Here is a 22,911-nt window from a genome sequence, read left to right as displayed (position 1 = left end):
TGGCATCTACAGGCGGGCTGCGAAGCTGTTGAAACCGTTCCACGTAGGATCTGATGGGTCTGCTGCAACTGTACGGCAGGTTTCTCCAGATTGATTCTAGGACTACGAGAGGCTCATGGTAAGTTGGGCAAGTGTAAGTCAACAACTAGATGGGCACTCATGGTTAACCTTGTTCTCTCAGCCCCTCATCTGCGTCTGATCGTCTTCAAACTTCGAGAGATTGTGGAGGATTGTGGTAAACAGCGCATTTGAGAATCCCATGCTCGCAGGCGCCGTTGCATAAGGGTCTCAACGACAAGTCAAGGCCTGAAAAGCACTGAACAGTTGGCAAAGGGCCCAGTTTCCAGGCCCCATCTCGCCTGTCTGTGGGCAGGGAACATCCCCCACTCAATGTGACGATGCGCTGAAGATAAGGTTTAGGCCCATTTTGACGGCAACGAGACGACCCGTGTGAGGCGACTTGACCCAATAAGCGCCAGAATGGATATATGCTGAGTTTGCCATGGAAACTTTAAGCAACACCATGAGTAGCCAGCTTCCGCTCACTAAGCGGACAGTTGCGTTGACGATTGCTGCATTACGCAGAATGAGGCAAGAGAGAGTTCAACGCCGCAGACGAAGACTTGGAAAACGAGATCGCGGACGGAGAAACCCAGGCCTGAGGCGGCTGGTTGACCGCCGTAGGCGCCGAAGCCGCCGATACCTCGGTTTCGTATTTCAGAAATGGGAGATCTGATATCCGTGAAGTCCGTCTTGGCCCCGAGCTCTCACGCATATCTGCTATCACTCTGAAGTTATCTCTTTTCTCAAGGTGTTCTACAGCTTCCCTTGAGTCTTCATCCTGGCCATGGCTTCAGTTAAGCCAATCATTGGCGGGGGCCTTTTCTTGTCCAAAGACAACTGGACCCCCGCCGCCCTCAAGTCATGCCTCGAAGATCTCCGTGTGAGGGGTGTGACTGAGATTGACGTCGCACAAGGTTACGGTGACAGCGAAGAGCTCCTCGGTGAAGCTCGAGCTGGAGAAAGCTTCAACATCGCCACGAAAATTCCTGGCATCATGAACCCTGGCTCGCTGCGCAAAGACCAAGTAATTCAGCGGACTCAAGCATCATTGAAGAAGCTCAATATCAAGCAAATCGACATTCTTTACCTCCACTCCCCTGATCCTACTATTCCCATCGAGGAGACTCTCTCAGGCATCCAACAGCTTTTCGAAGATGGAGCTTTTTGGCGCTTCGGCGTTTCCAATCACACGGCCGAAGAGGTGCAGAGAATCTACGACCATCAGAAATCCCAAGGCTGGGTTCTTCCAACCGTCTACCAGGGGAACTATAATCCCTTAACCCGAAGCTTTGAGAGGACCTTGTTTCCAACATTACGCAAACTTGGCATCTCCTTTTACGCTTATAGTCCTACGGCTGGAGGCTTCTTAGCAAAGACGAAGCAACAAGTCATGGACGGTGCTGGACGATTCGGAAAAGAGGGAGGTGCTCAGGGCTTCTTCTACAACGAGATGTACAACAAGCCGTCGATGTTGGATGCGTTGATAGCTTGGAATGAGATCGCACAGGACGCGGGTGTCTCTGGATATGACCTAGCCACTCGATGGGTAGCTTTCAGCTCTGCTCTCGATCCAGCACATGAAGATGGTATCGTAATGGGTGCAAGCAGTGTACCTCAGTTGGACGATAATCTCGTCGGCTTGAAGAAAGGGCCCCTGCCTGCGGCAATTGTCAGCCGTATTAACAGGGTTTGGGATAAGGTATCGCATGAGGCACCTGTGGTCGACATTCCTTTTATCACAAGTACCGGCATGAAGTATGCAAGCCAAATCGCGGCATAGTAGACATTTTATAGAAATTTCACCCGCTCCATATGAAGACAACTTCATCCAAAGCAAGGCTCATCAACTCTTTCAAAGAGTCTTGTGTTCAGCGAGTAGCTCCACAAACTGCCCGATTTTGCGTTTCCGTGTCTCTGGCCTCTTCGTCGTCTCGATCCTCCACAGAAATGAGTATCTCTGTGTCTTGTTGAGCGCATCAAAGAATTTTCTAGCCTTGTCGTTTACTTCCAACGCCGTCTGAAAATCCAGTGGTACCTCCATCACGCTGGCTGAAGAGTATGCCCTGTCCCAGCGACCGTCCGCTTTCGCTGTATCGATCTCAACCTGGCCTGACTGTTGCATACGACCAGCCTCAATCAACTTAGCAACCTTGTCCACGTTTCTCTTGGACCAAAGACTTTTCTTCCGACGAGGCGTAAACCTCTGGACGAAGTGTCTTTCATCATAAGACTTGCGTTGGCCGTCGATCCACCCGAAGCATAATGCAATGTCAAGCGCCTCGTCATAGGTTACAGTCGGTATATTCGAGTTCTTCTTGGCAATTTGAACCCACAGGCCAGATGAGGTAGCATAATTTTCTGCCAGCCATGTTTCCCATTTGGATTGGTTTTCGAAGCGCAAGGTTGGGATAGAGGCTGGAGTCGATGAAATCATGGACCCGGGTGGACCGGGTGATGATTGACGTGCGTCTTCACTTTGTTTCCTCGTAGACGATCTTGTTTGTCTGCTCATGTTCAAGCTGGAGTTGGATGTGAACGGGGTGGCGCCTGGTGATCGGACGACGTGGTTACTGTGAGATAACGTCAACTGAGACGATACCTTGAGGCAAAAAAACGGGACTTCGAGAAGCACAGACTTCTCGGGGAAAGAATCAGCGGAGACTATCTTCCGAATGCAGCGGTGAAGGCCCATGGACGAGCTCACCCGGTCACGGTTGAAGCCAGACGGTGAATCAGGTTGATGTTGTTGACGGTAGGAACTTGAGATCGCTAGGCAACCGCGGGATCTCCCCCAGGGCCGCGTGAAGGATTGCGCTAATAGTCTCAATGCGGGGCGCTTCGACCAGGCGTCCGTTTTTGGGGTTCAGTACCCGCTAGTCGAGGACTCGATGTTTCTAATTTTAGCGCTGACATCGTGAAAGACTTCTTCGATCAAGAATGCTCACCGAGCATGATTGTTGTTTTGGCCGCTCAAGCTGTGACGAGACTTATATGCGTCCCCTTTGCTCATGTTCATATCTTGAGAGGACCTGCAGACATAGCCAGCTCAAGTCAACTGTGAGACAACTCCATTGCCAAATGTGATCAAAAATTACCTCCGGTTCCAAAACAATACACTTGAACTGTTTTGGAAAGATTTATATTAGTCTACAACCGGAAATACGATCCTTGGGAAACAAACGTGTTTCAAATTTGCTGTCGGCATGTCTCCCTCACCAGACTGTAGATCGCAACGCACCTCCTTGCCGCTATTATTCGGCATTGACTTGTTGGTCGTTTGCACCGTTATAACGCTTCCCCAAATGGCTCAGATGTGGCGGATCTGACCATGCATTAGGACCAGAAACGTGAACAGAGTCTTAATCCGGGGTCTATGCCACTCTCAGGGGGAATAGGCGTGGTGATGGGATAGGCACCATCGCAAAGGCGTACAGACCTAACACGACCGACAGCTTCGATTTTCTCTACAGCATCTACACTCATGCAGTGAAATAAGTTCAGCTCGGAACGTGCGAACTTCAGCAATCGGTATGCACGTGCAAGCATATGCAATTTCTGTCGAAGTAAATAGTCACAGACTCTGGGGAGGACGAAGGCGAAAGTACGAAATGCAACGTAGGTGATGGTGCGTGAGCTTGGAATGAGGACATCGAGCGGTCCTAGGTAGACATCCACGAGCAAATAACCGATCAACTGGATAGGAATGTCACATGTAGCTTGACCACTTCGCGCATTGTGGGTTGGAATGAGTTTCTGAAGTTCAGATGCCTTAATTAACGAACAATAAGTCCAGGCCATCTCAATTTGATCATTATCGACATCTAATCATCATCATGTGAAAGAACTATGCAATAAACAGGTCGACATCCAGGTCCGGCGAGGCGCTCTTGACGAACTCAGCATCGCGCCCGCCGTCCGGATTGTCGGGGGGGAATAATCATGCGAAGTAGGGAACCCTGCTGTTGACGGGCCCTCCACATACGCCTTCGCTGTGTCAAAAAATCAGATGCAAACAATCTCATCCCCGCAGAATGTCCTCCAATCAAATCGTCTGTGGCTGCTCCGTAGTCTGGGTCCTGTCGATCTCGCGGGGCTCGTTGGTGGCGTCGACCTTGTCGGTAACTGAGACCTCGGCGACGTCCTTGGAAGCGACAACCTCGGGGACCTCCTCGACAACTTGAGGCACATCGATGGCCTCGACCTTCTCGACGACCTCGGCCAGCTCCACCTTCTCGGCGTTCTGGACCTCCTCGGCATTCTGGACTTCCTCGACGTTCTCACTGCTTTCAATCTGGTGAACGTCTTCGACCTTCTCGGCCTCCACGGTCTTCTCAACATCGTCGACCTTCACGTCGTCAACCTTTTCGACATCCTCAGTCTCCTGGACGCTCTCGGTCTGGGGTTCCTCGACCTCGAGCTCTTCCGCCTTGGGCTCTTCCACTTTGAGCTCTTCCACCTTGGGTTCTTCCACCTGAGCCTCCTCGACCTTAGGCTCCTCGGCTTGGACGGTATCGACCTTGGGCTCATCAACCTTGGGCTCCTCAGCCTTGGGCTCCTCAACCTTGGGCTCCTCGATCTTGACGTCAGGGATCTTGTCATCTCCAGTCTTCTCAACCTCCTCAACCTTCTCAGCCACCTTGGGTTCTTCAGCAGCCTGAGCCGTGTCAGCGCTTGCTGGCTTGTCCCGCTTGCTTATTGACACAAAGCTGGTGGTAACCTTCTGCAGGGCAGGCTTCTCCTCAGCTTCCTCATCACCCTTACGCCCGGCAACAAGCTCCATCTTCTCACGGAACGTGTCATCGTAGTGTGAGAACACAGATGAAGCGCGGTGGCTGTCCAGTGACGACCGGCTCGTAGCCGCACCTCCATACGAGGAAAAGGTGGTGTCCGCCACCGAGGAATTACGACTCCTGGTCGAGTTCGAGCGGGTGAGTGGTGCCAGCTGTTGCTGCTGCTGCTTCTGCTCGAACCTGGCCAACTTGTCTGCCACACTGCCTTGCACACTCTTGAGGACAGGGAGATCGCCGTTGATTGATGTCTTCTTCTTGCCCTCCTCCAGCTCCTTGATCCACGCCAGACGATCCGTGGCGAGACGCGGTGAGATGCGTCGGTTACCCAGTCCGTTACGCCACGGCGCGGACGCAGATGGTGGTGCAGACGGCGTTGAGCTGCCTGAAGGCACTGATGTTGGTGCCGGCTGCCAGGACCTCCTCCGATCTGATCGGATGGTCTCGGCAGGAACGGAAGTTGGCGCCGCACCCAGTGAAGACAGTCCTGTCGGCGGCGTCGAGTAACGCTTTTCAACGATCTCTGAGGCGATGTCGGCGTTGAGGCGGGGCCTCGACATTGGCGGCATGTTGATGGCGGCGGGACCCGACGGCACGAATGCGGCGCGCCGGGGCTCGCGAAGCTGTATCCTACCGGGCTGTTTTGAGTCCGAAGGCTTGTTTGCTTGTAGGCGATTAGTTGCAGCTATGCGCGGCTTCTCTGGGGGTGGCCATGGCTTCGCGGTGTGAGGTACTGAGTGAGTGAGGTTGATGACGGTCACGTTGGTGGCAGGGTCCGACGTCTGAGCCGCCTGCGATGAGACCATGCTAGTGCGACGGTCCTCGGCCCTGGTGGACTTCTTCAAGGCATCGATGAGTGATGGTGAAGACTTGTTGAGTGAGTAGTTGTTGGCTGGTGAGGGCTCAGTGAGAGGGGTCCTTTTTGCGGAGAACATGTCCGCAATTGGGGTCGTGGATGAGGTCGTCGGTGGAGGCTGTTGTTGCTCCGGTTTCTTTTGTGGCGGCGGCATCGGGACGTCGCGGAAAGCCTCGAGCGAGGTCAAGTCGATCTCGAGACTTGACGTCCCAAAGGCTTGCACCTCAACTCGCGGGAGGGCCTTTTGGCTCTCATCCAGTGATGGTCGCTGGCTGCGCTCTCCGATGAGCGACAGCGTTGACTTCTTGGCCAGGCCGCGGCCTCGCTTCACGAAGCCGGACAGCTTCTCCCTGACGGAGGGAAGCCGTCGCGGGCCTGCCCACTCGCCGGAATCGCGTTTGGTCGCCATGTTGCCTCGATGGAGTGCTGTGAGGCTCTTTTCCCCTTTTCGTGGTTTGGTCAGGTCAGTCAGAGTGCGTGTGGTCAGTCTGATGTGGCCTCGAGATCCAGATGAAGGGAAATGGCAGTAGAGATCACGTGAAGTAAACAAAATTGGCCTGGAAATCGCATTGATGCAGGGGCCATATTACCACTCTAATTCCACAGGTTCGTTTCACGGCAACAGCCCCTGACCGGGGTGCGGACTGGAGGAATGGAAGACTGTGGGAACGGTTCGCCCGGGAGCGCCGGCCGCTGCCGGCTGCCAGTAAATGACCGATCAACACCTAAACACATTCCAGTGGTAGCTCCGATGGGGACACGGACAGCCCGTCGCCCATGGATATGCCTCGCATCGCTGCTATGGAAATGAGCTGTCCGGTTCACGTGCCTCAATGGGGCGCCCCTATTACACAACTCGCTCGCGCAATCCGATCTTGTCTTGCATTTTGGGGGAAATGCCTTCTTATACTTCTTCTCGTATTATTAGCTGTCATTGTCTGTTAATGCATGTCATCCATGTACTAGTATGTATGACATCCATGTATGACAGACATACACATACATTGGTGTGGCTAAGCCACTGTGGCTGATTGACAACACCAGAGTGCGGACTTGTTTGTGGCTGAACACAGCACCAGTCATGTTCCAAATGTTCCAATTGGAGTCATCCCCACGTCCAGAATTAGGACCCCGAAACCGAGTGATCGCCCCTACGAAGGTGCACTTGTAGGAAACTCACTTTTTCGTCGGAATGTGCCTCTCCTGAAGCGTATCAAGGCCGCGCTGTGACAGCTCCTGTTGCAATCTGGCTGGAAAGGACACTCAGGGGCGGCAACGGCGCCTCCTGAGGGGTCGGAGATGACTCGTGGGGAGCCGATAAAGGCCATCCAATAGATAAGCGTCTCTGGGTGGGTTTCTTCATCATATCGGCCATCACCAACTCCGTGAAATTCTGCAGCCAATCCATATTGTTTTTTTTACAGCAGAGTGAAACATGCTGCCGATGTAAGATGACATCAACCGAGATTCGCGGGAACGAAAAACCTAGGATGCCACTGCCGATTGATTGGCGTTTTCAAATGAGGACTGCATATACGAAGTAAGCGTATTGACTGGACGGTGGTGGGGTGGTAAAAGGTCCGGAAGTATCAGGCTCTGAAATGTGAAGCTTTGGTTGGCCCATCTGCATGCAGCAGTATCTGGACGAGTCTTCCACGGTAATCGGAGTCAAGCGGGACGATCGGCTTGGTGTTCAAAAGTTTGCTGAAGTATTGTCTTTTGAAGTACCAGATGCGGGGTCTTTTCAGAGTTCAAGGCGGCAAGTCCAATACGATCGCGGTCCGAAGATTGGGTTGAATCATGGTGATAGAAGACGAACTTTCAGCGGCATCCAAGAGCTGCGAGATGTTGCAAGAAAGGCTATCAATCAACGATTAATCTTTATACGCAGTAGGAGTGCTAGCCAATCTGAGTTGTCGGATGATTTACCCCGCGACCGAGATCAAGTTGATATCTGTTAGGCAACACATAAAGGGGAATCGGAAATATGGCAGTCGACAAAGCTTTTGAAACGATGGGATAGAGGACTTTGGTCACATTAACTTCTTAGAATCTCCTCTGATAAGGATTCACGAGACGTGCTACGTAGTTGTCTCACTCACACACGCTCTCGGCCACGTCGACACGAGAATTCCCTTCACTATTTATTAACATACAATCCGTCAGAGTTATCAAAAAGTCAATTAGATCGCTGCTTTACCTCGGCAATTTTAAAATGTGGCGTTGACCGCAGGCCGTTGTTCAGATTGCCGGAAACCCATTGACTGTATCCGGGGGTTGTAAGTCTACGAAAGTCCGAAATAGATATGTTGGCGTAATAATCGACACCAGATACGCATGCTGACTATCACTGAATGCATCGATTCATTCTTGTCGTTTTGGCCAAATTACAGGCCATCATCAGATAACAGAATGGATATAATCTCTCTTTTCCCGAATGCTAGGGATGATCTTTCTCCTGTACAATGGCGGCATAGCCTATCTCTGATACGCAGGTAAAAATAGGTCTTTGCATCACGACGCGTCATATGGACCGAGAGACCCTAAGGGCTAGTGCAGCCATTCCCCCTCATTCCCGAACTCAAGGGCCGGCCGTGACATTGCACGGCGCCCACATCCTACGAACAAGTCCAAGTTGCTCCCGGTGTTACGGGCTCTCCACATGGAACCCGAAAGTCCACAGAAACGCCGAAATGCTTGTCGAGTTCTGCGGTAGATGCGTTCTTTCTTGACTGGTTCTGCAAAACCTCTTGCCTCTTGTTTCATGAGCATAGTGTGATGGCTTTGTCGTATCTTCGGCACACCCAGACACTTCCTAGATGGGCTACGAAACGTCTAGGGAGAAAACTCATAGGTCATAATGACCATGACGTAGCGACTGGCAGTTACTTACACCCTATGAGATAACTTCCTTGGGAAAGGAAGATGCTTAAGTTCTAATTGCCTGGTACAGTTAGGCGCAATCCAGCTCATTGAAATCATTTTCTTTTCGGAAACACCTCATCCCACGATCATGAAATATTGTAGTAGCATACCGGGGAGTTCCGAATGAGACGTCGCGTACAAAAAGTCCATTGTGAATGCTTTGATGCATATGACGGCACATGCAGCCCGGAAATCTCGTGTCAATGATACCTCAGCATGGTTTGATCAATGTGTTAGAACCAGGGCAGAAATGAGAAGAGTTCTGCACATTCACAGTCATCGCAGGCCGAGGTGTCACATCAGTGAGCGTCACCAAGCACTATGAACGCATTTGCAAGGTAAAGAATGACATGCCATTGGCTCCGGAAATTCCGCTTTCCTTTGCAACTTATGTACTTGAATTATCACACCGATTCGACCCCCGTGATTACCATTATAGCTGAGATCTCTAAACACCAGAGTCGTACTGGATCAGGTCAACGCTGGCAACGTAGTTGGACCAGTTGGTGCAGGTCTTGTTAAGCGCGTCACTGTCGTACTCAATCTCGGACTCGCGCTCAATAATTTGCACAGCGAAGCCCTCGGACGTGTGCCAGGCGATGTGGCAATGACACAACCAAGCCTAGGAGACATAATTAGCAAGAAACTCGGCAAGTAAAGTGCACGGAATGACTTACACCAGGGTTGTTGGTAGGGAAAGCAATGACCATGTAACCACTAGCAGGCAGCATGGCGACGTCTCTTCTCGGGGCGTTGACAAGAGTCAGACGGTCGGTCTGATCGAGGTCGAAGTTACCGTAGCCAGCGTCCAGGAGCCAGAAGTCATGGCCGTGAAGATGCATGGGGTGATCCTGCGCGAAGGGAGAGTGGATGACCATGTAGACCCACTCGTTGACCTGAGGGAAGCGGATGGCGTTCTGCTTGGACAACCAAGTCTCGTTCTTCTGGGAGAGCTGGAGAGCGGTGGGGTACTCCCACTGGGTGTGCATGGAAGTCTTGTTCATGGTCCAGAGGAGGGCGTTGTCTTGAACCATGACACCGACGTTCTCATCGGTTGAGATGTACTCGGAAGAAACGTTGATAGCGAGGTGGGGAATGAGGTTGGAGGACAGCTCGTCAGCGCAAGAGTCGTCGTAGCTGTAGGCAGAGGTGGTGGGCTCGGAGGTGGAGGAGTTGGAGTAGCGGACGATACCCTTGACATCGTCGACAGCATCAGACTCGGAGCAGGCCTCCTGAGCAATAGCGCGGATCCAGAAGTCGCCGTCGGTCAGGTCCTTGCCCTCGACAATGATGTCGTAACGCTGACCCATGCCGATGCTGAGCTGGGTGGCGTTGTAGGGGACAATGGGGACGAAGTCGTTGGCAATGACCTCCATGGTGTGGTTGTCAATCATGAATCGGAAGTGGTTGTCAGCAGCGGCGTTGACAAGACGCAGGCGATACTTCTTGCCAGCCTCGAAGACAGTCTCGAAGCGGGATCCCATGGTGTCGTTGTAGGTGTTGGTTCCGTTGATGAGACCGTTGACCGCAGTCGGCGGGCCACCGGTGGCAGCGTGAGAAACGAGCTCATCAGCAGTTTGCTGAGATCGGTTAGTCCATGCCCTTGAATGGAGTTTGGAGCCATCAGTCACTTACGTGGTACCAGTCGTTCAGGAAGAGATGGCCGAGATCGACATCATAGTTAGCAGTGGCGGGGCCGTTGATAGTGATACCGCCGAAGACGCCGTCCCAAGCCTGAACGTAGAAGTGAGAGTGGTACCAGCCGGTGCCATACTCAACAGCGCGCCACTTGTAGGTGTAGGTGTCTCCGGGGGCGATGGGGCATTGGGTGATGCTGGGAACGCCATCCATCTGGTCGGTGTAGTTCTGACGAATGCCGTGGAAGTGAAGACCAGTTCCGTTGGTTTGGAGGGAGTTTGTCAGGTGAACAACTTTACGCGGATGTCATTAGCCTCCGTAAGATGCAAGTTCTTTGCTATGAGTTACTACTTACTGACGGTGTCACCCCAGTCGGCGATGATGGTGGGTCCGGGGAAGGATCCGTTGATCAACTGCACGGGCATCTCGTAGCCGTCAGGGGAAGCAGTGGTGTTTTCAATGTTGAACCAGTACTCTCTGACAACACCCGTGTCGGGAACATTCTCGTAGTAGTTGGTCGTCAGATCGTAACCAGGAAGCCAGCACTGGCGACTAGTAGGGCTATTGACACAGGTGCTGTCATCGCCAGATGAGGCCGCGCCGCTGGTAGAGGTCTGACCACCGGTGGTAGTCTCACTGCCGGTTGAGGTTTGACCCCCGGTTGTAGTTTGGCCACCGGTAGTGGCTTGACCTCCATTGGTAGTCTGGCCGTCGGTAGAGGTCTGGGGAGAGGTTGCGGCAACAGGGGCAGTCTCGGCTTGAGACACTGAGTTTCCTTTGCTTCCACAGTCGCGACGGGCGACATGGTGAAGCTCAGAAGGGGCAGCGGCAACGCCAGCGATGGCGGCAACTGCCCAGGTAGCGAATGTTTTGGCGGAAACCATTATGGACTACAAACGGTTGGAAGTAAGAAACAAAGTTAAAGACAGACTAATGGCATGAAGCCAAAAACGAATGACAAAGCGTGCCGAAGTAAGCAACAGCAAACACAGGAAAGGGCGCATCAACGGTTGATAAGTAAATGCATCTCACGGGCAACCCGATTTCATTCCACCTCGTGATGTAATGGGAACCGCACTCTGCGATAACTAATGACGGCAACTTCCGCCGGAAACCCTTTCTTCTCCCACAGCATCCCACAACATCGCGGTGAGTTTCCCTGTCTATCAAACGGAATGTGGTGGAAAGATCATGAGGCTGATTGATTCGGTTGCTTTAAAGCCATCGGGAGCGGGAAAATCCCTGTTCACAGCAGTGTTTTGCGCCCGAACACATAGCGATCTAATCTTACAGGTCCCGCTTAGAAACAATGCCTTGCCATTGTTAGTCTAGAACGGCAAAATTAAGCTGGACAACGGCTAACGGCAGGAAGCTTGTCGACCTTGGCGTAGGTTTAAGCCTCAAGCAACCCGGGGGCTTAGGGATTAGAGTGCGTTGACAAGCACACTTGCAGGGGTTATCGGTGTTGCATCCACGGAGGTTCATGACGAAAGGGGGTTGCGCGTACTTTAAACTTGGGACGATCGACACGAAGCATAGCACTGCACTATCGCCAGCCCCGAAAGTGGAGGTAGTCCGAAGACGGCTCCAATTATTCAAGGACAACTCCATTCGTCCAGGATTTAGCACTCTAACCAAGGATTCAAATGCAAGATGTTTCCTTAAAAAGACCTTCCAACGGCTTCTCCCGCGTTTTCGGGCCTGTGCTATAGGCTAAATCGCACGAGAAGCTCCATCTTGCTCGCAACTGCCCCTCATCTGGAATTTTAGCGTCGAATCCACCAAGGTTGGTAACATCGTATTGTGGGGGATTCAGTAGGGTTGATAGGCTTTGTGGGTTGATTACCGACGCTTGTTTTTACATGCAAGTGAGTTTTGTTGGATAGACTTAAGTTAAGGTATGTAATGGCTCTGCATCCGGACTGGATGGACTCGGTTTATTTCGGTCAACGGCCATTACCCTCGTTTGCCATTGCTTTCCAGTCGTTCATTCAGTCGTTATCGCGCACCAATAATCACGATGTATCTTTCCAAGACCGCAGTCTTTGGCCTGTTGCAGGCCGGTCTCACCTGTGCCGCTGCCATTTCCTCCACTATTGAGAAGAGAAAGGCTGAGACTAATGCCACCTTGGTTGCGTACGGCACTAACTCTTCGTCGTGGCCTATCGCCTATGGAATTGATGATGGTAAGCACTGCACGCGCATAGTCATCTAGTGTTGCACGGTTCCATTGCTAACAGCCGATTTCCAGGATACCTTTACATCACTCAAACTCCCGACAACTCGTCCGCCAACCTTGAGCCCATGCTTTGGAACCTCCCTTCCATCACCGGCCAGAACTGGAAGGTCAACGGAACTTTCGTCAACGGCACTTCTGCTGGATACCTCACTATCACCGACAGCGAGGACCGTGCCATGGGTCTGACCTCTGAGGTTCCTGTGGTTAGCGTCAACCAAAGCACCTACGGTTGGGCATTGTTCGCTACCCAGCTTGTCTACAACAACAACTCGGAGCTTCAGGCTCAGTTCTGGGCCAAGCCAACCGACACCCAAGATATCTACCTTTTGTTCTGGAACGAAGACCAGACTGTCTCTGAAGGCAGCTTCCCCGTGGTGGTTAAGGGTGTGGAGGACTCTTGAGTCAGAAAGTTCACATAAAATATTGTTGATGGGTTTAGGTGGACCTTTCTCTTCCGGATCTAACAGGAAAGAATTCTGGAGCTTTGGGACAGATACAGACATTAATGGTGATTCGCACTAATTCCGATTGCATTTTGCCATGCACGGTGTAACCTTTTGTCACTCTTGCATGTCATAAATGTCGGTACCTGGATGAATGTTTTGCTTTAAAGTGCGCTGGTCCAATTTCCATCCAAACTTTCACACATGTATATTGACTCGGAAACACTCATGTACAGAAAGGTTGACCAACTTACCTAGTTATGGGCAAATGTAATCTGCACGGAAGTGACCTTGTGTGAAGGGTGTTGTAGCTCTGCTCCTGTAGTGCGTGGTGCGCTACCAAGGGGTTGCACGCCGAGACGTATCATGGTCTTTTCACCTGCTGCCTAAATCTTCTGAGACTCTCAAGATGTACGACCAGCAGAGCCAGCCTGGTTAAAACCTTTGAAAAAGGGGGTTCGTATTTAGGGTTCGGTACCCGAAGCCAATCAGCGCCAGCGCTGAACCCCAAACATCACCTTGTGGTAAGGAGCTAGCTGGCTAACCATTGTGTTTCTGCACCATTCCTTCAGATTCATAGGCCATACATGGAAGGCCATCGGAGATCGACTTTTCACCCATCCATGGATATTTAAATCGCCTCTCGAGGCCCAACTCTTCCAAACCTCGTTCTGATTCTTTCATCTCAATCTCATCCAACTTCAGCTCAAAGCTATCCACATTTCCAACCCCACAGCAGTACACAGTTGAATGTACTAGAGCGACTCTGTTTTCCGAGGACTCACTCATATGCTCACTGCGTTTCCTGTCAGTATTACCCCGTCATTGTTATTGACTGTCGTTGTACTAGTTGTCCTTATCGTCATTCTCGTCGTTGGCTTTATCGACGTTGCCTCTGAATCCCGACGGTGGCCTTCGATGAAGACAGAAACTGCTCAGATTAGAGCTGCGCTGACGCTGGAAAGGCTTTAGGTCACCCAATTTCAGAATGTCTTCCGCGGTTACTCTTCGGGCGCTCGCCCAGCAGGTTTCTGCTGCCATCTCTGCCACAAAGGACCTGGCCGTTGGCACGTTCGCCATCGGCGGCGAGATTCCTATCGAGCAGCCTCAAGCCGAAAAGAACGAGGACAAGGTCAAGGTGCCGTCTGCCCCTGTCGTACTTCGATGGGACAATCCGTCGGATCATCCCGGTCCCAATCGCGTCTCTTTCCCAATCACCTCAGATGTTGATGCCAGGGGATTCGATCATCTGCTCAAAGTTTCTGAAAAGGCCACGTTCGGTTTGAATGGGCGACATGAATTCGATGAGACTTATCGTAAGGCGCAGAAGCTTGGTGCTGATGATTTCTGTACTACATTCTCCCCGTACGAGACAGGCATCGTCGATGTTGTTAGCCAGGTCCTTCTCCCTAGTATACAGACGGCCGAAGACTCGCGGTCTATCCGCGCTGAGTTGTATAATATGAATGTGAGTACACGGTAGCCAGGGCAGACCTCGAAGTACCTGACTAACCCAATCAAAGATCTACTCGGGACCATCGGGCAAGTTCAAAGCACACGTCGATACCCCTCGTTCGAGCTACCAGATAGGCTCACTTGTCGTGTGTCTTCCTATGAACCACGAGGGCGGAGAGCTCGCTGTCAGGCATGATGAGAGAACCGAGGCTTTTGACTTGGATGACGGGGAGTTTTCAGATGGCGAAGATGTTGATACCGTCACTGACAGCCGTAGTGAGACCGAGTCTGATCACAGCAGCGAGGAAGACGATTATTATGATCCCGAGAGAGTCGTCGGACATATCGCTAGACTTTATGCCAGCGATTGCACGGTAGATGACGAGGGGAGGACAACGGTCCAGGAGCTTATTGAATGCACAATAGGCTCAGGATGGGACAAGGAAAAGATTGTGTGGTTGAATAAGAACAACGGCGAGTCCAGACTCCAAGTGTCTTACGTTGCGGTAAGTTGCTCAAGTCACTGTGTGATATTGACTTTATACTGACACCTCCAGTATGGAAATGAGCCGTCCTCGGGGCAGATCTATTCCTACTTCGCGATGGTTGTCGAGGTCCCGCGTAAGAGGGCCATCGACGGCGACGACAAGGCAACTCACAAGCGGGTACGCGAAGACTAGTGCCACTGCACCGACAGGCGACCATAGAGTTCATCTATTGACTCGCTCGTATTGTTCTGTCGTATTCGGCTGTAGCCTTTTAAGTGCCATCACCATCCTCAGCTCGTTTCGTCTTTGTCCTCGATCTAGCTGTGATTCCAGTTGTGTTTGGCACTAAGGAATTACACCCGCGCGAACGGGTACCACAAGGCAACCGCCCATCTATAGCAAGTTTTAGTTCAAAGAAGTAAATAAAATAGTCATGCCTCAAAGGCTCAAGGTTTTAGAAACATGAAGGAATTGGCATGGAATGGTTGGGTCTGCTTGCTGTACGGGACTTGTGGGTATCAAATGATGATAGCATTTGCTTTAGTACAACAAGTAAGGTGTTTCATTTAGTCTTCCATAGTTCCTCAATGCGTTCATGTGTGCTTGGCCACTGGTATTCGTTTTCCATCTTTCGGGCGGGGTTTACGATTTTTAACTCCAAGTTGAGGCCCAGCATAGTGCATCACGGGTCTGTCTATTGGATTCGTGACCTCAATCCAAATGCAACGGTGTCGCCGTCTATCATAAGTCAGGGTTCTGCCGGCATTCATATGCCCTTGGGAGGCTCATTCTAAAACGATGCAAAGCAGCACATGCGATATAATCTGCGTACCTACCCAAGTCTTTACGACCAATTAAGCGACGGAAATGCATTTTTCCGCGTTGGCGGTTCAGTGTTCAAATATCTAATATGAAAATGCGTGTGCTCAATTTCTCCACAATCTTGTCCGCATCAAACATGAGCCCCCGCATATGCTTGTGCACTCTCTGTGGCTGGGCCATCGTCGATGCACATGGCAACGTATCCTGGTTGAATCAGTTTCATGGTCGTGAGTGCGTTGGTATTTCTTGCTCGGTGGGAGGCTGACTTTACTCAAGTCTCGAACAGCCCACAAGGAATTATTCTTACGGGTGTTGGCTTATACGATGATCCGGGAAGTGGCGCCTTCATTGCCCCTGTCGACCCTAACAGTCGATGGGATGACTCCGGCTATGATAGTCCCGAGGACGACCAATTTGGCGCAATGAGCCAGGGTGAAGTTAATGGACGACGTGGATTTGTTTTCCACGAAGCTTGCTGGGACCTCTTGCAGAAGGCTTTTCATCCAGAAGAAGTGCCACTGTCCAGACTATTCCACGTCTGCGAATCGCTTCCATTCCCAGCGAATGGTGTGATTATCAGCTGGGGCCACGACTACGAGGGGCCGGTTCTCATTGATAACGAACACCATTTCCCATGGGAGGACCGATTCTCCGATCGAGAGTACATGGAGCCCGATCTTGTCCTCACAACGAACCCATACGACGTCCCAGAGATACAGAATCTGCTGATCGAAGACCCCGAATCGCCTCCAAGCTCAACATTATCGGTCTCTGGATCAATGACGCCAGGACGAGATGTCTTTTTTGCACTTCCAGAAGAGCTCCGGTCAGTGATCGCCATGTATCTGCCGACAGTGGATGTCTTGAACCTTCGCTTAGCCTCGCGTGCGTTCTGGACCATGTTCAATAATCAACAGTTTTGGGCATCGAGATTCAGACATTCTTCAGACCGCTCATGGCTCTTTGAGGCTCGTCGCAGCACGGAGACTCAAAATTGGAGATGGTTATATCGCCGAACGAACAATCTGCGTAGAGACTTTGGCCTACAAAACAGAGCTCGTGTTTGGAATCTAGCCCAGAAGCTTGTGGATGTTCTGGATTTCCGTTGGGTCCAGATTGGCGTCAATTATTCTCCATGCTCTGACCAGCGTATAGAAGTTTCTGGCGAGATGTGGGAGCAGCCGGTTGCAGGTTACTCTCTATTCGACAAGGGCTGTCGTCTCTTCGAAAGGCACCGGGTGACTATCCCTGAAAACTTATCGCAAATTTCTGTCTGTTCCATTCTGTTGGGAGACATCAGTTACGTCACTGGACTCAAATTTACCAATGCTGCAGGCGATATCTGTCAGATTGGCTACTGGACCGCGTCTGAGCAATCTGTGGAAACTTCAGGCCTCCGCGGCTTCAAGTTGGCCGTGGGATCAAGGGGTATTCAAGCTTTGCAGGGCATTTCTTCAAAATCTTCAACCTCTCCCTGGATTGGCTGTCCGGAAAGGTCACCCAAGACGCTGCGTTTAGACATGGGTGAGCGCGCTGCTGACCTGGACATTGGATTCGATGTAAGTGCAACGAATTGCCAAGTTGCTGCTCATATTTGCTAACTTCAAAGGGCTGCAAAATTTTCAGCCTATCTGTCTATTGTCAGTCTTCGTCGCCCAATAGAACGGCACAGGATGGAAACAGGCTGCGAAATTTGGGAATGTGGTATCCTGATGTACCGGAACAAACCCTCTGCTTGAACGAAGCGTCGTTTCCTCCGAGGGAGCATTATTTGAGCGGATACAAACCTTTATTTTGGACTTCATTCGGTGGCCCAGGTGGCATTTACCTTCGAAATCTCACCCGTCTCAGCGTCATCTGGGGTGGCGGCGGCATACGTCGCATCGACTTCGCATACGACGTTCCAGTCCCTTCGGAACATCGAACATTCGGATGCCAAGCGCCGGGAGAGTGGACAAAAGCCATCGACTTCGCGATCGACGGAGCTGGAGGCGAATTCATCAAAGCTGTCGAGGTGCTCCATCATTACCCCGATGAAGGTTACCCTTGGCTGGTTGAAGAAGGGACTGTGGTGGCATTTAAGTTTGGTTACTCACAGTCATCTTCTTGTCACTTTATCAGGACTAACCCTGAACGAATGACATGAAGGCGACCACAATTCGGGAGAGATCATGTTTCTTCTCATTCCATTCTGATCCACCAAGCAGTCTACCTTGCCTAATTACCGCGTCTCCTGGAACAGCTATTACAGGGTTCTACGGAAGTCAGGTCAGTACACATCTAATCATGTCGACCGCCACGTGGGATGCAGTAACTGATAGCCAGACCATGGTAGCGTCCTCATGACGGTAGTGGCATTACAGCCTTAGGGGTCATCTCGGAAGCGATTCAGGGAATGTGTGGGCTGGTTGATGTGTCCCCACAATCATAGGATTTGTGTTTCCCTCAATGGACTTTAAAAATAACCGACCTTGTGATCCGCTTGGAAGACATCCACATTTCTGGTCTAGGAAGGGCAGAAAAGAGTGCCATCAAATAATGAACATTGTCTCCATGGAGGCTTCGAGGGTTTCAGGGTAGATGTTGGGTGTATTTAGAGCGTCTTCAGAGTCTTTAAATAAGTCTTTCCGATAACATACATCACTAAAGAGTATACATCCAGCCTTCCATACCCTCATTCTGCCGATGACCTGCCTTGGCAGCTTTATTGCATCGCCAAAGGTGAATGTCCATGATGACGATCATCAGAATACTCACCATGGAAATGGCGAAGGTTGTCCAAATGCCGGTCTTGATTCAGAAAAGTCAGCAACCTCAAATATTCTGGAGATGTCGCGTCATAAGCTCGAACTTACCGTATAATGAGGACTCTCCTTTGCCATGAATGCCGTGCTCGCGATAATCCCACCAACGCCACCACCAATGAGACATGTCGCTGAAGCAACTGCACGTTTTGAGTGTGACGTGATATTGTTTGCTTGGAATGTGAGCACACCAGGAACACAAAACTGCAAGAACCCAATACCTGGAGCAAAGGTTAGACACCATACCATACGTCAGCAATGAATCACTTACCAAGAAAAGCTCCAAAGTATCGAGCACCATTTGCCTTCCCATAGACAGTTATCAACATGCCGACAGCCGTCAGAGCCTGATGCACTGCAATAATCGGGCCGCGCATCTTATACCGGTCACCAAGCCAGCCCGAAATGTAGGCCATGATGGCAGCTAGTACGGACGGCGGGGCAGATAGCAGCTGAGCCTGGGTGCTGCTGAAGCCCATGCCGTTGCGGAGAATGATGGGTAGAAAGTAGGAGTAAGCGTAACCGGGCAATGTCGAGGCCATGAGGTTGAACGCCCAAAAATACAACCGCCAGTCCTTAAGATGGTGTAAAATCTTTGCCCCATCAATCTTGTCCTCCTCGGCATCTCCCCGGTCTTGGTTAATGCGAGCGATGATGAACTCTTGTTCAGCTGGCTTCAAGAACTTTCCAGCTTGCGTGGGGAAGTCGATGATGGTGAACCAGCCGATGGCGCAGACGACGACAGTAATGGCGCCCTCGATGATGAAGATCCCTGGCCAACTCTGTCAGCATTACCTTAAGAACATCGCGCAGGACTGGGGCACTAACACCTCCATCCGTTGAGTCCTCCCTTGCCCTTTAAAAGAGTCAAGACATATGCGAAAATGGCAGAAAAGCCACCTGTGATGACGGACAGAATCCAAAACCCAGATAATCTCTTTCCGACTTCAAAACGAGTGTACCAGCAGGTGATGAGATATGTGCATCCCGGAAGAAAACCAGCTTCTAGAACTCCCAGCAAAGCACGGCAGAGGGCCATCATACCCCAGCTCTTTGTGAAGCCCATGCCGATAAGCACAGCACCAAAGCCAACGCCAAGGAAAGACAGCCAATTTGCTGGACCGGCTTTCGGGAGGATAAGGTTCTGCATGAATCGTCAATGAGGATCGGTTGGACTTATTAGGGTCGTGGCATACGCTAGGAATCTCGAAGATACTGGTAGAGTTCTGTCAGTACAAGTCTTCCCTCTAGTCTTGAAGACCGAAACATAGATTCATCGAGTGACTTACATGTATGCAACAAAGAAGACCATGACGATGACTGTGTACCGATTTCCCACCGCCAGTCCTAGATCCTCCTGCATGCCCGCAACAAGTGCTAGACCAAGATTTGTTCGGTCAATTAGCGAGATCGAGTACATGATGCCTAGGATCGGGAGAAGTCGCAGGTCGATCCGTCGGCTTCCCAGATGTTACTATTTTCCCTCGAGTTAGGCAGCCGTAACCGACTCACATGATTTTATTCTGCTCCTCGAGGCTTAGACCGCTAATAACACCAACATCTTGGCCTTTGATGTTCTCAACATGGGCGGAGTCGTGGATCTTCTCGTCGATGCCGTAAGTGCCAGACTCCTCTCGACGAAGGTCGTGGGATGCTTCACGATGGTCCATGGTAAGTAACGCTTGATGATTTTCGAATCACTCGGCACTGGACTTCGCCGTGTTGCTACGATCCCATCAAACTGCACTCTGTGAAAAGCGTCGATCCCTCTCTTCTTAAATACCCGCAGGGATAGTCATGGGCCACATGCGCCAAGTCCATTACCTCCAATCCAGAACCCATCATGACATGTTCTCAACAACACACAATAGACCTAAGACCAAAGCAGCCGCCAAATAAGCGACCATCCATTCCCAATCCCCCGGTGATGTTGCGCTAGGAGGCAAACCGGCATGCGGGGTAATCCGGGGTAGTGCGGGTAGGGGAGTCTCTTTTCCCAGCCCCGAGCCCGGCGACCAGGACCCTCGCGTGGCTCTCCCAAGCAGACGGCGAATTGGTGGACGCCCGCGGCGGGAGTGGAGCTCGGACAACGCCACTGAGTCAGGGCGCAAGAGTCAGACTCGTCGACTCTGGCGCCATGTGTCAGTAGCCTGGCGCCCCCGACTCCGATCCTTTCCCCTCGCAACGTGGGACACCCATCAAGCTGCACTATTCCACTACTCACGCTAAGGCTGGACGCAGGCCAAGAGTTCGCGAACCTCCTACTCGGTAAAGCAAACCCGGAGAATTGGCTGGCCAATTATGAAGGTTATATGGAAGACGTCTGGATCGTGGGGTTGCGTCTTGAAGGGGTTGGCGTGGAGAGCCGCGTCACGAGCACAGTTATCCGCGTATTTCGACGACCCGTTGGACTGCCATGAAGTATCAATCGGGTCCATCTCGGATATGCAGCATGGCGCTGTCAACGTGCATGGTAAGCTCCCCGCAATGTCACCAAACTCCACACCGTCAGTTGTTGTTGTTGTTGTGAATTTGTGGGCATCTCCCCATGGGGCACTATGATCGAGATAGAAGTCGCTGTATTTAAATATCCATGGATGCCTCAGAGGAGCATAGTAAGATGATTGATTCAGAAGGGGGCGTTCTCTCATTGTTTCGTATCGGATACGAATTAATATGATGATGCTCCTGTGCTTCTTCCTGACCGTAATAGGCCAAACGGTACTCGGTGCTCCGGCAGTCAATCACGATTCTCGCCCCAAGCTTGCCTGCGACAAGGTCACGATACCACAACTCGATGGCTTAACAGTGACCTCAGCTCAGAGTGTGGAAGTTCACAACTACACTCTCCCGTCTAATTCGTCTGGAACACAGGCCAGCTTTTGCAACTACACTCTTACACTCAACCATGACGGTGCGAACGACGTGGTCTTCGTCAGCATTTGGCTCCCACTCGACAACTGGAACGGTCGCTTCCTCGCAACAGGTGGAGGAGGTCTCGCTGCTGGCACTTTCGCCTCTGCCTTGACGGATCCAGTGTCGAAAGGTTACGCCGCCGGCTCGACTGATGCGGGTTTGACTTTGAATCACACGATTGATCCTAACTCCGGAGAATGGGCCTTGAACCCCGACCGTAGCATCAACACCGCCCTCATTGAAAACTTCGCGACTCGTTCCATTCATGAGATGACTCTCATAGGCAAGGCAGCCGTCAAGTCGTTCTATGGCACCGATCCTCAGCACTCCTACTACAGTGGCTGCTCTCAAGGTGGCAGGCAAGGCTACTTCGCCGCGCAGTACAGCCCGGAAGACTTTGATGGCATCTTGGCTAACGCGCCTGCCATCAATACGCCCCAAGTATCTCCTGGAGACTTTTGGCCTTCGGTGGTAATGGGAAACATTGCCGCTCCGCCTCAATGCGTTTTCCAGACATATCAAGCGGCGATAATTGCTGAATGTGATCCTTTGGATGGTGCTGCGGATGGTCTCATCTCGGCCCCCGAAAAGTGCAACTTCGACACCAGCAAACTCGCCGGCAAGGAGATCAACTGCACTGATACGAGCGGAGGTGTCTCGATCACCGAGGCCTACGCCGAGGTTGTTGCAAAGACTCTCGAGGGTGCCACAACCACGTCTGGAGAGTTTTTGTGGTATGGCAACCCTCCCGGCGCGCCGTTCAGCGGGCTTGCCAACACCAAGACTGAAAATGGCGTGACCGTTCCCGTCCCATTCGCCCCCGCGGAAGCTTGGATGCGTTACTTTGTCGCCCAGAATCCAGATCTCGACACCGCGTCCCTGACGTTTGCGGAGTTTGAGGACATCTTCCAACAGTCTGTCGACAAGTACATCGAGCCTTTCGGTACTGACGCACCCGACCTGACGGCATTCAAGAAAGCCGGCGGCAAGTTGTTGACGTGGCACGGCATGGCTGATCCGCTCATCGCTCATCCGGGAACGACGCTCTACTGGGACCGACTGCAAAAGAAGATGGGAGGCACGGAAGGCCTCAACGAGTTTTATCGGGTCTTCCTTGCGCCCGGGGCCGGCCATTGCGGTGGCGGATACGGGCCCGTCCCCGTTGATCCTTTGTCTGTTCTGGTAGGCTGGGTTGAACAGGGCAAAGTGCCTGACACGATGTTTGCAACCACGACTCAAGATGGCGTTGACACGACCCGAAATCTGTGCCCCTATCCGCAGTCTCTCAGATACAAAGGAGAAGGGGACTTGGAAGATGCAGCTAGCTTTGTCTGCGAGAAGTGAAAACCCAGTGATTCGACGATAATGTTTAGCTAGTAAACATGAGATTAAGTCTAAACGCTAGTAAGCTCATTCAATTCACGGATGGCACATGCCAAGTCGATACTTACTCGAAGACTGCATCGGTATGGCTT

General features: G+C 51.6%; 7 protein-coding genes across 7 annotated transcripts; 4 read left to right on the top strand and 3 right to left on the bottom strand.

Annotated features, from left to right (window-relative positions):
* Positions 1-847: 847 nt before the first annotated feature.
* COL26b_012163 (uncharacterized protein) lies at positions 848-1,843 on the top strand (the record flags this gene model as incomplete). The annotated part of the gene is made up of 1 exon (XM_053184811.1): positions 848-1,843. The coding sequence occupies one exon, from the start codon at positions 848-850 to the stop codon at positions 1,841-1,843; it is 996 nt and encodes a 331-aa protein (XP_053031242.1).
* Positions 1,844-4,105: 2,262 nt separating this feature from the next.
* Positions 4,106-6,115, bottom strand: COL26b_012162 (uncharacterized protein; the record flags this gene model as incomplete). Its single annotated transcript, XM_053184810.1, has 1 exon — positions 4,106-6,115. One exon carries the CDS (start codon positions 6,113-6,115, stop codon positions 4,106-4,108), a length of 2,010 nt encoding a protein of 669 aa, XP_053031241.1.
* Positions 6,116-9,079: 2,964 nt separating this feature from the next.
* Positions 9,080-11,153, bottom strand: COL26b_012161 (uncharacterized protein; the record flags this gene model as incomplete). The annotated part of the gene is made up of 4 exons (XM_053184809.1): positions 9,080-9,253; positions 9,309-10,211; positions 10,267-10,562; positions 10,625-11,153. The coding sequence occupies 4 exons, from the start codon at positions 11,151-11,153 to the stop codon at positions 9,080-9,082; spliced, it is 1,902 nt and encodes a 633-aa protein (XP_053031240.1).
* Positions 11,154-12,289: 1,136 nt separating this feature from the next.
* COL26b_012160 (uncharacterized protein) lies at positions 12,290-12,909 on the top strand (the record flags this gene model as incomplete). Its single annotated transcript, XM_053184808.1, has 2 exons — positions 12,290-12,455; positions 12,521-12,909. The coding sequence occupies 2 exons, from the start codon at positions 12,290-12,292 to the stop codon at positions 12,907-12,909; spliced, it is 555 nt and encodes a 184-aa protein (XP_053031239.1).
* Positions 12,910-13,939: 1,030 nt separating this feature from the next.
* Positions 13,940-15,086, top strand: COL26b_012159 (uncharacterized protein; the record flags this gene model as incomplete). The annotated part of the gene is made up of 3 exons (XM_053184807.1): positions 13,940-14,419; positions 14,475-14,912; positions 14,964-15,086. 3 exons carry the CDS (start codon positions 13,940-13,942, stop codon positions 15,084-15,086), a joined length of 1,041 nt encoding a protein of 346 aa, XP_053031238.1.
* Positions 15,087-18,530: 3,444 nt separating this feature from the next.
* Positions 18,531-20,190, bottom strand: COL26b_012158 (uncharacterized protein; the record flags this gene model as incomplete). The annotated part of the gene is made up of 7 exons (XM_053184806.1): positions 18,531-18,539; positions 18,572-18,660; positions 18,792-19,292; positions 19,349-19,664; positions 19,717-19,735; positions 19,810-19,980; positions 20,033-20,190. 7 exons carry the CDS (start codon positions 20,188-20,190, stop codon positions 18,531-18,533), a joined length of 1,263 nt encoding a protein of 420 aa, XP_053031237.1.
* Positions 20,191-21,196: 1,006 nt separating this feature from the next.
* Positions 21,197-22,780, top strand: COL26b_012157 (uncharacterized protein; the record flags this gene model as incomplete). The annotated part of the gene is made up of 1 exon (XM_053184805.1): positions 21,197-22,780. One exon carries the CDS (start codon positions 21,197-21,199, stop codon positions 22,778-22,780), a length of 1,584 nt encoding a protein of 527 aa, XP_053031236.1.
* Positions 22,781-22,911: the final 131 nt, after the last annotated feature.

This window comes from Colletotrichum chrysophilum (genome assembly GCF_026319265.1).
Source record: "Colletotrichum chrysophilum strain AFK26 chromosome Unknown scaffold_165, whole genome shotgun sequence".
Taxonomy (NCBI): domain Eukaryota; kingdom Fungi; phylum Ascomycota; class Sordariomycetes; order Glomerellales; family Glomerellaceae; genus Colletotrichum; species Colletotrichum chrysophilum.
The sequence above is the reverse complement of the archived record's forward strand: the minus strand, read 5'-3'. Positions and strand labels throughout refer to the sequence as shown.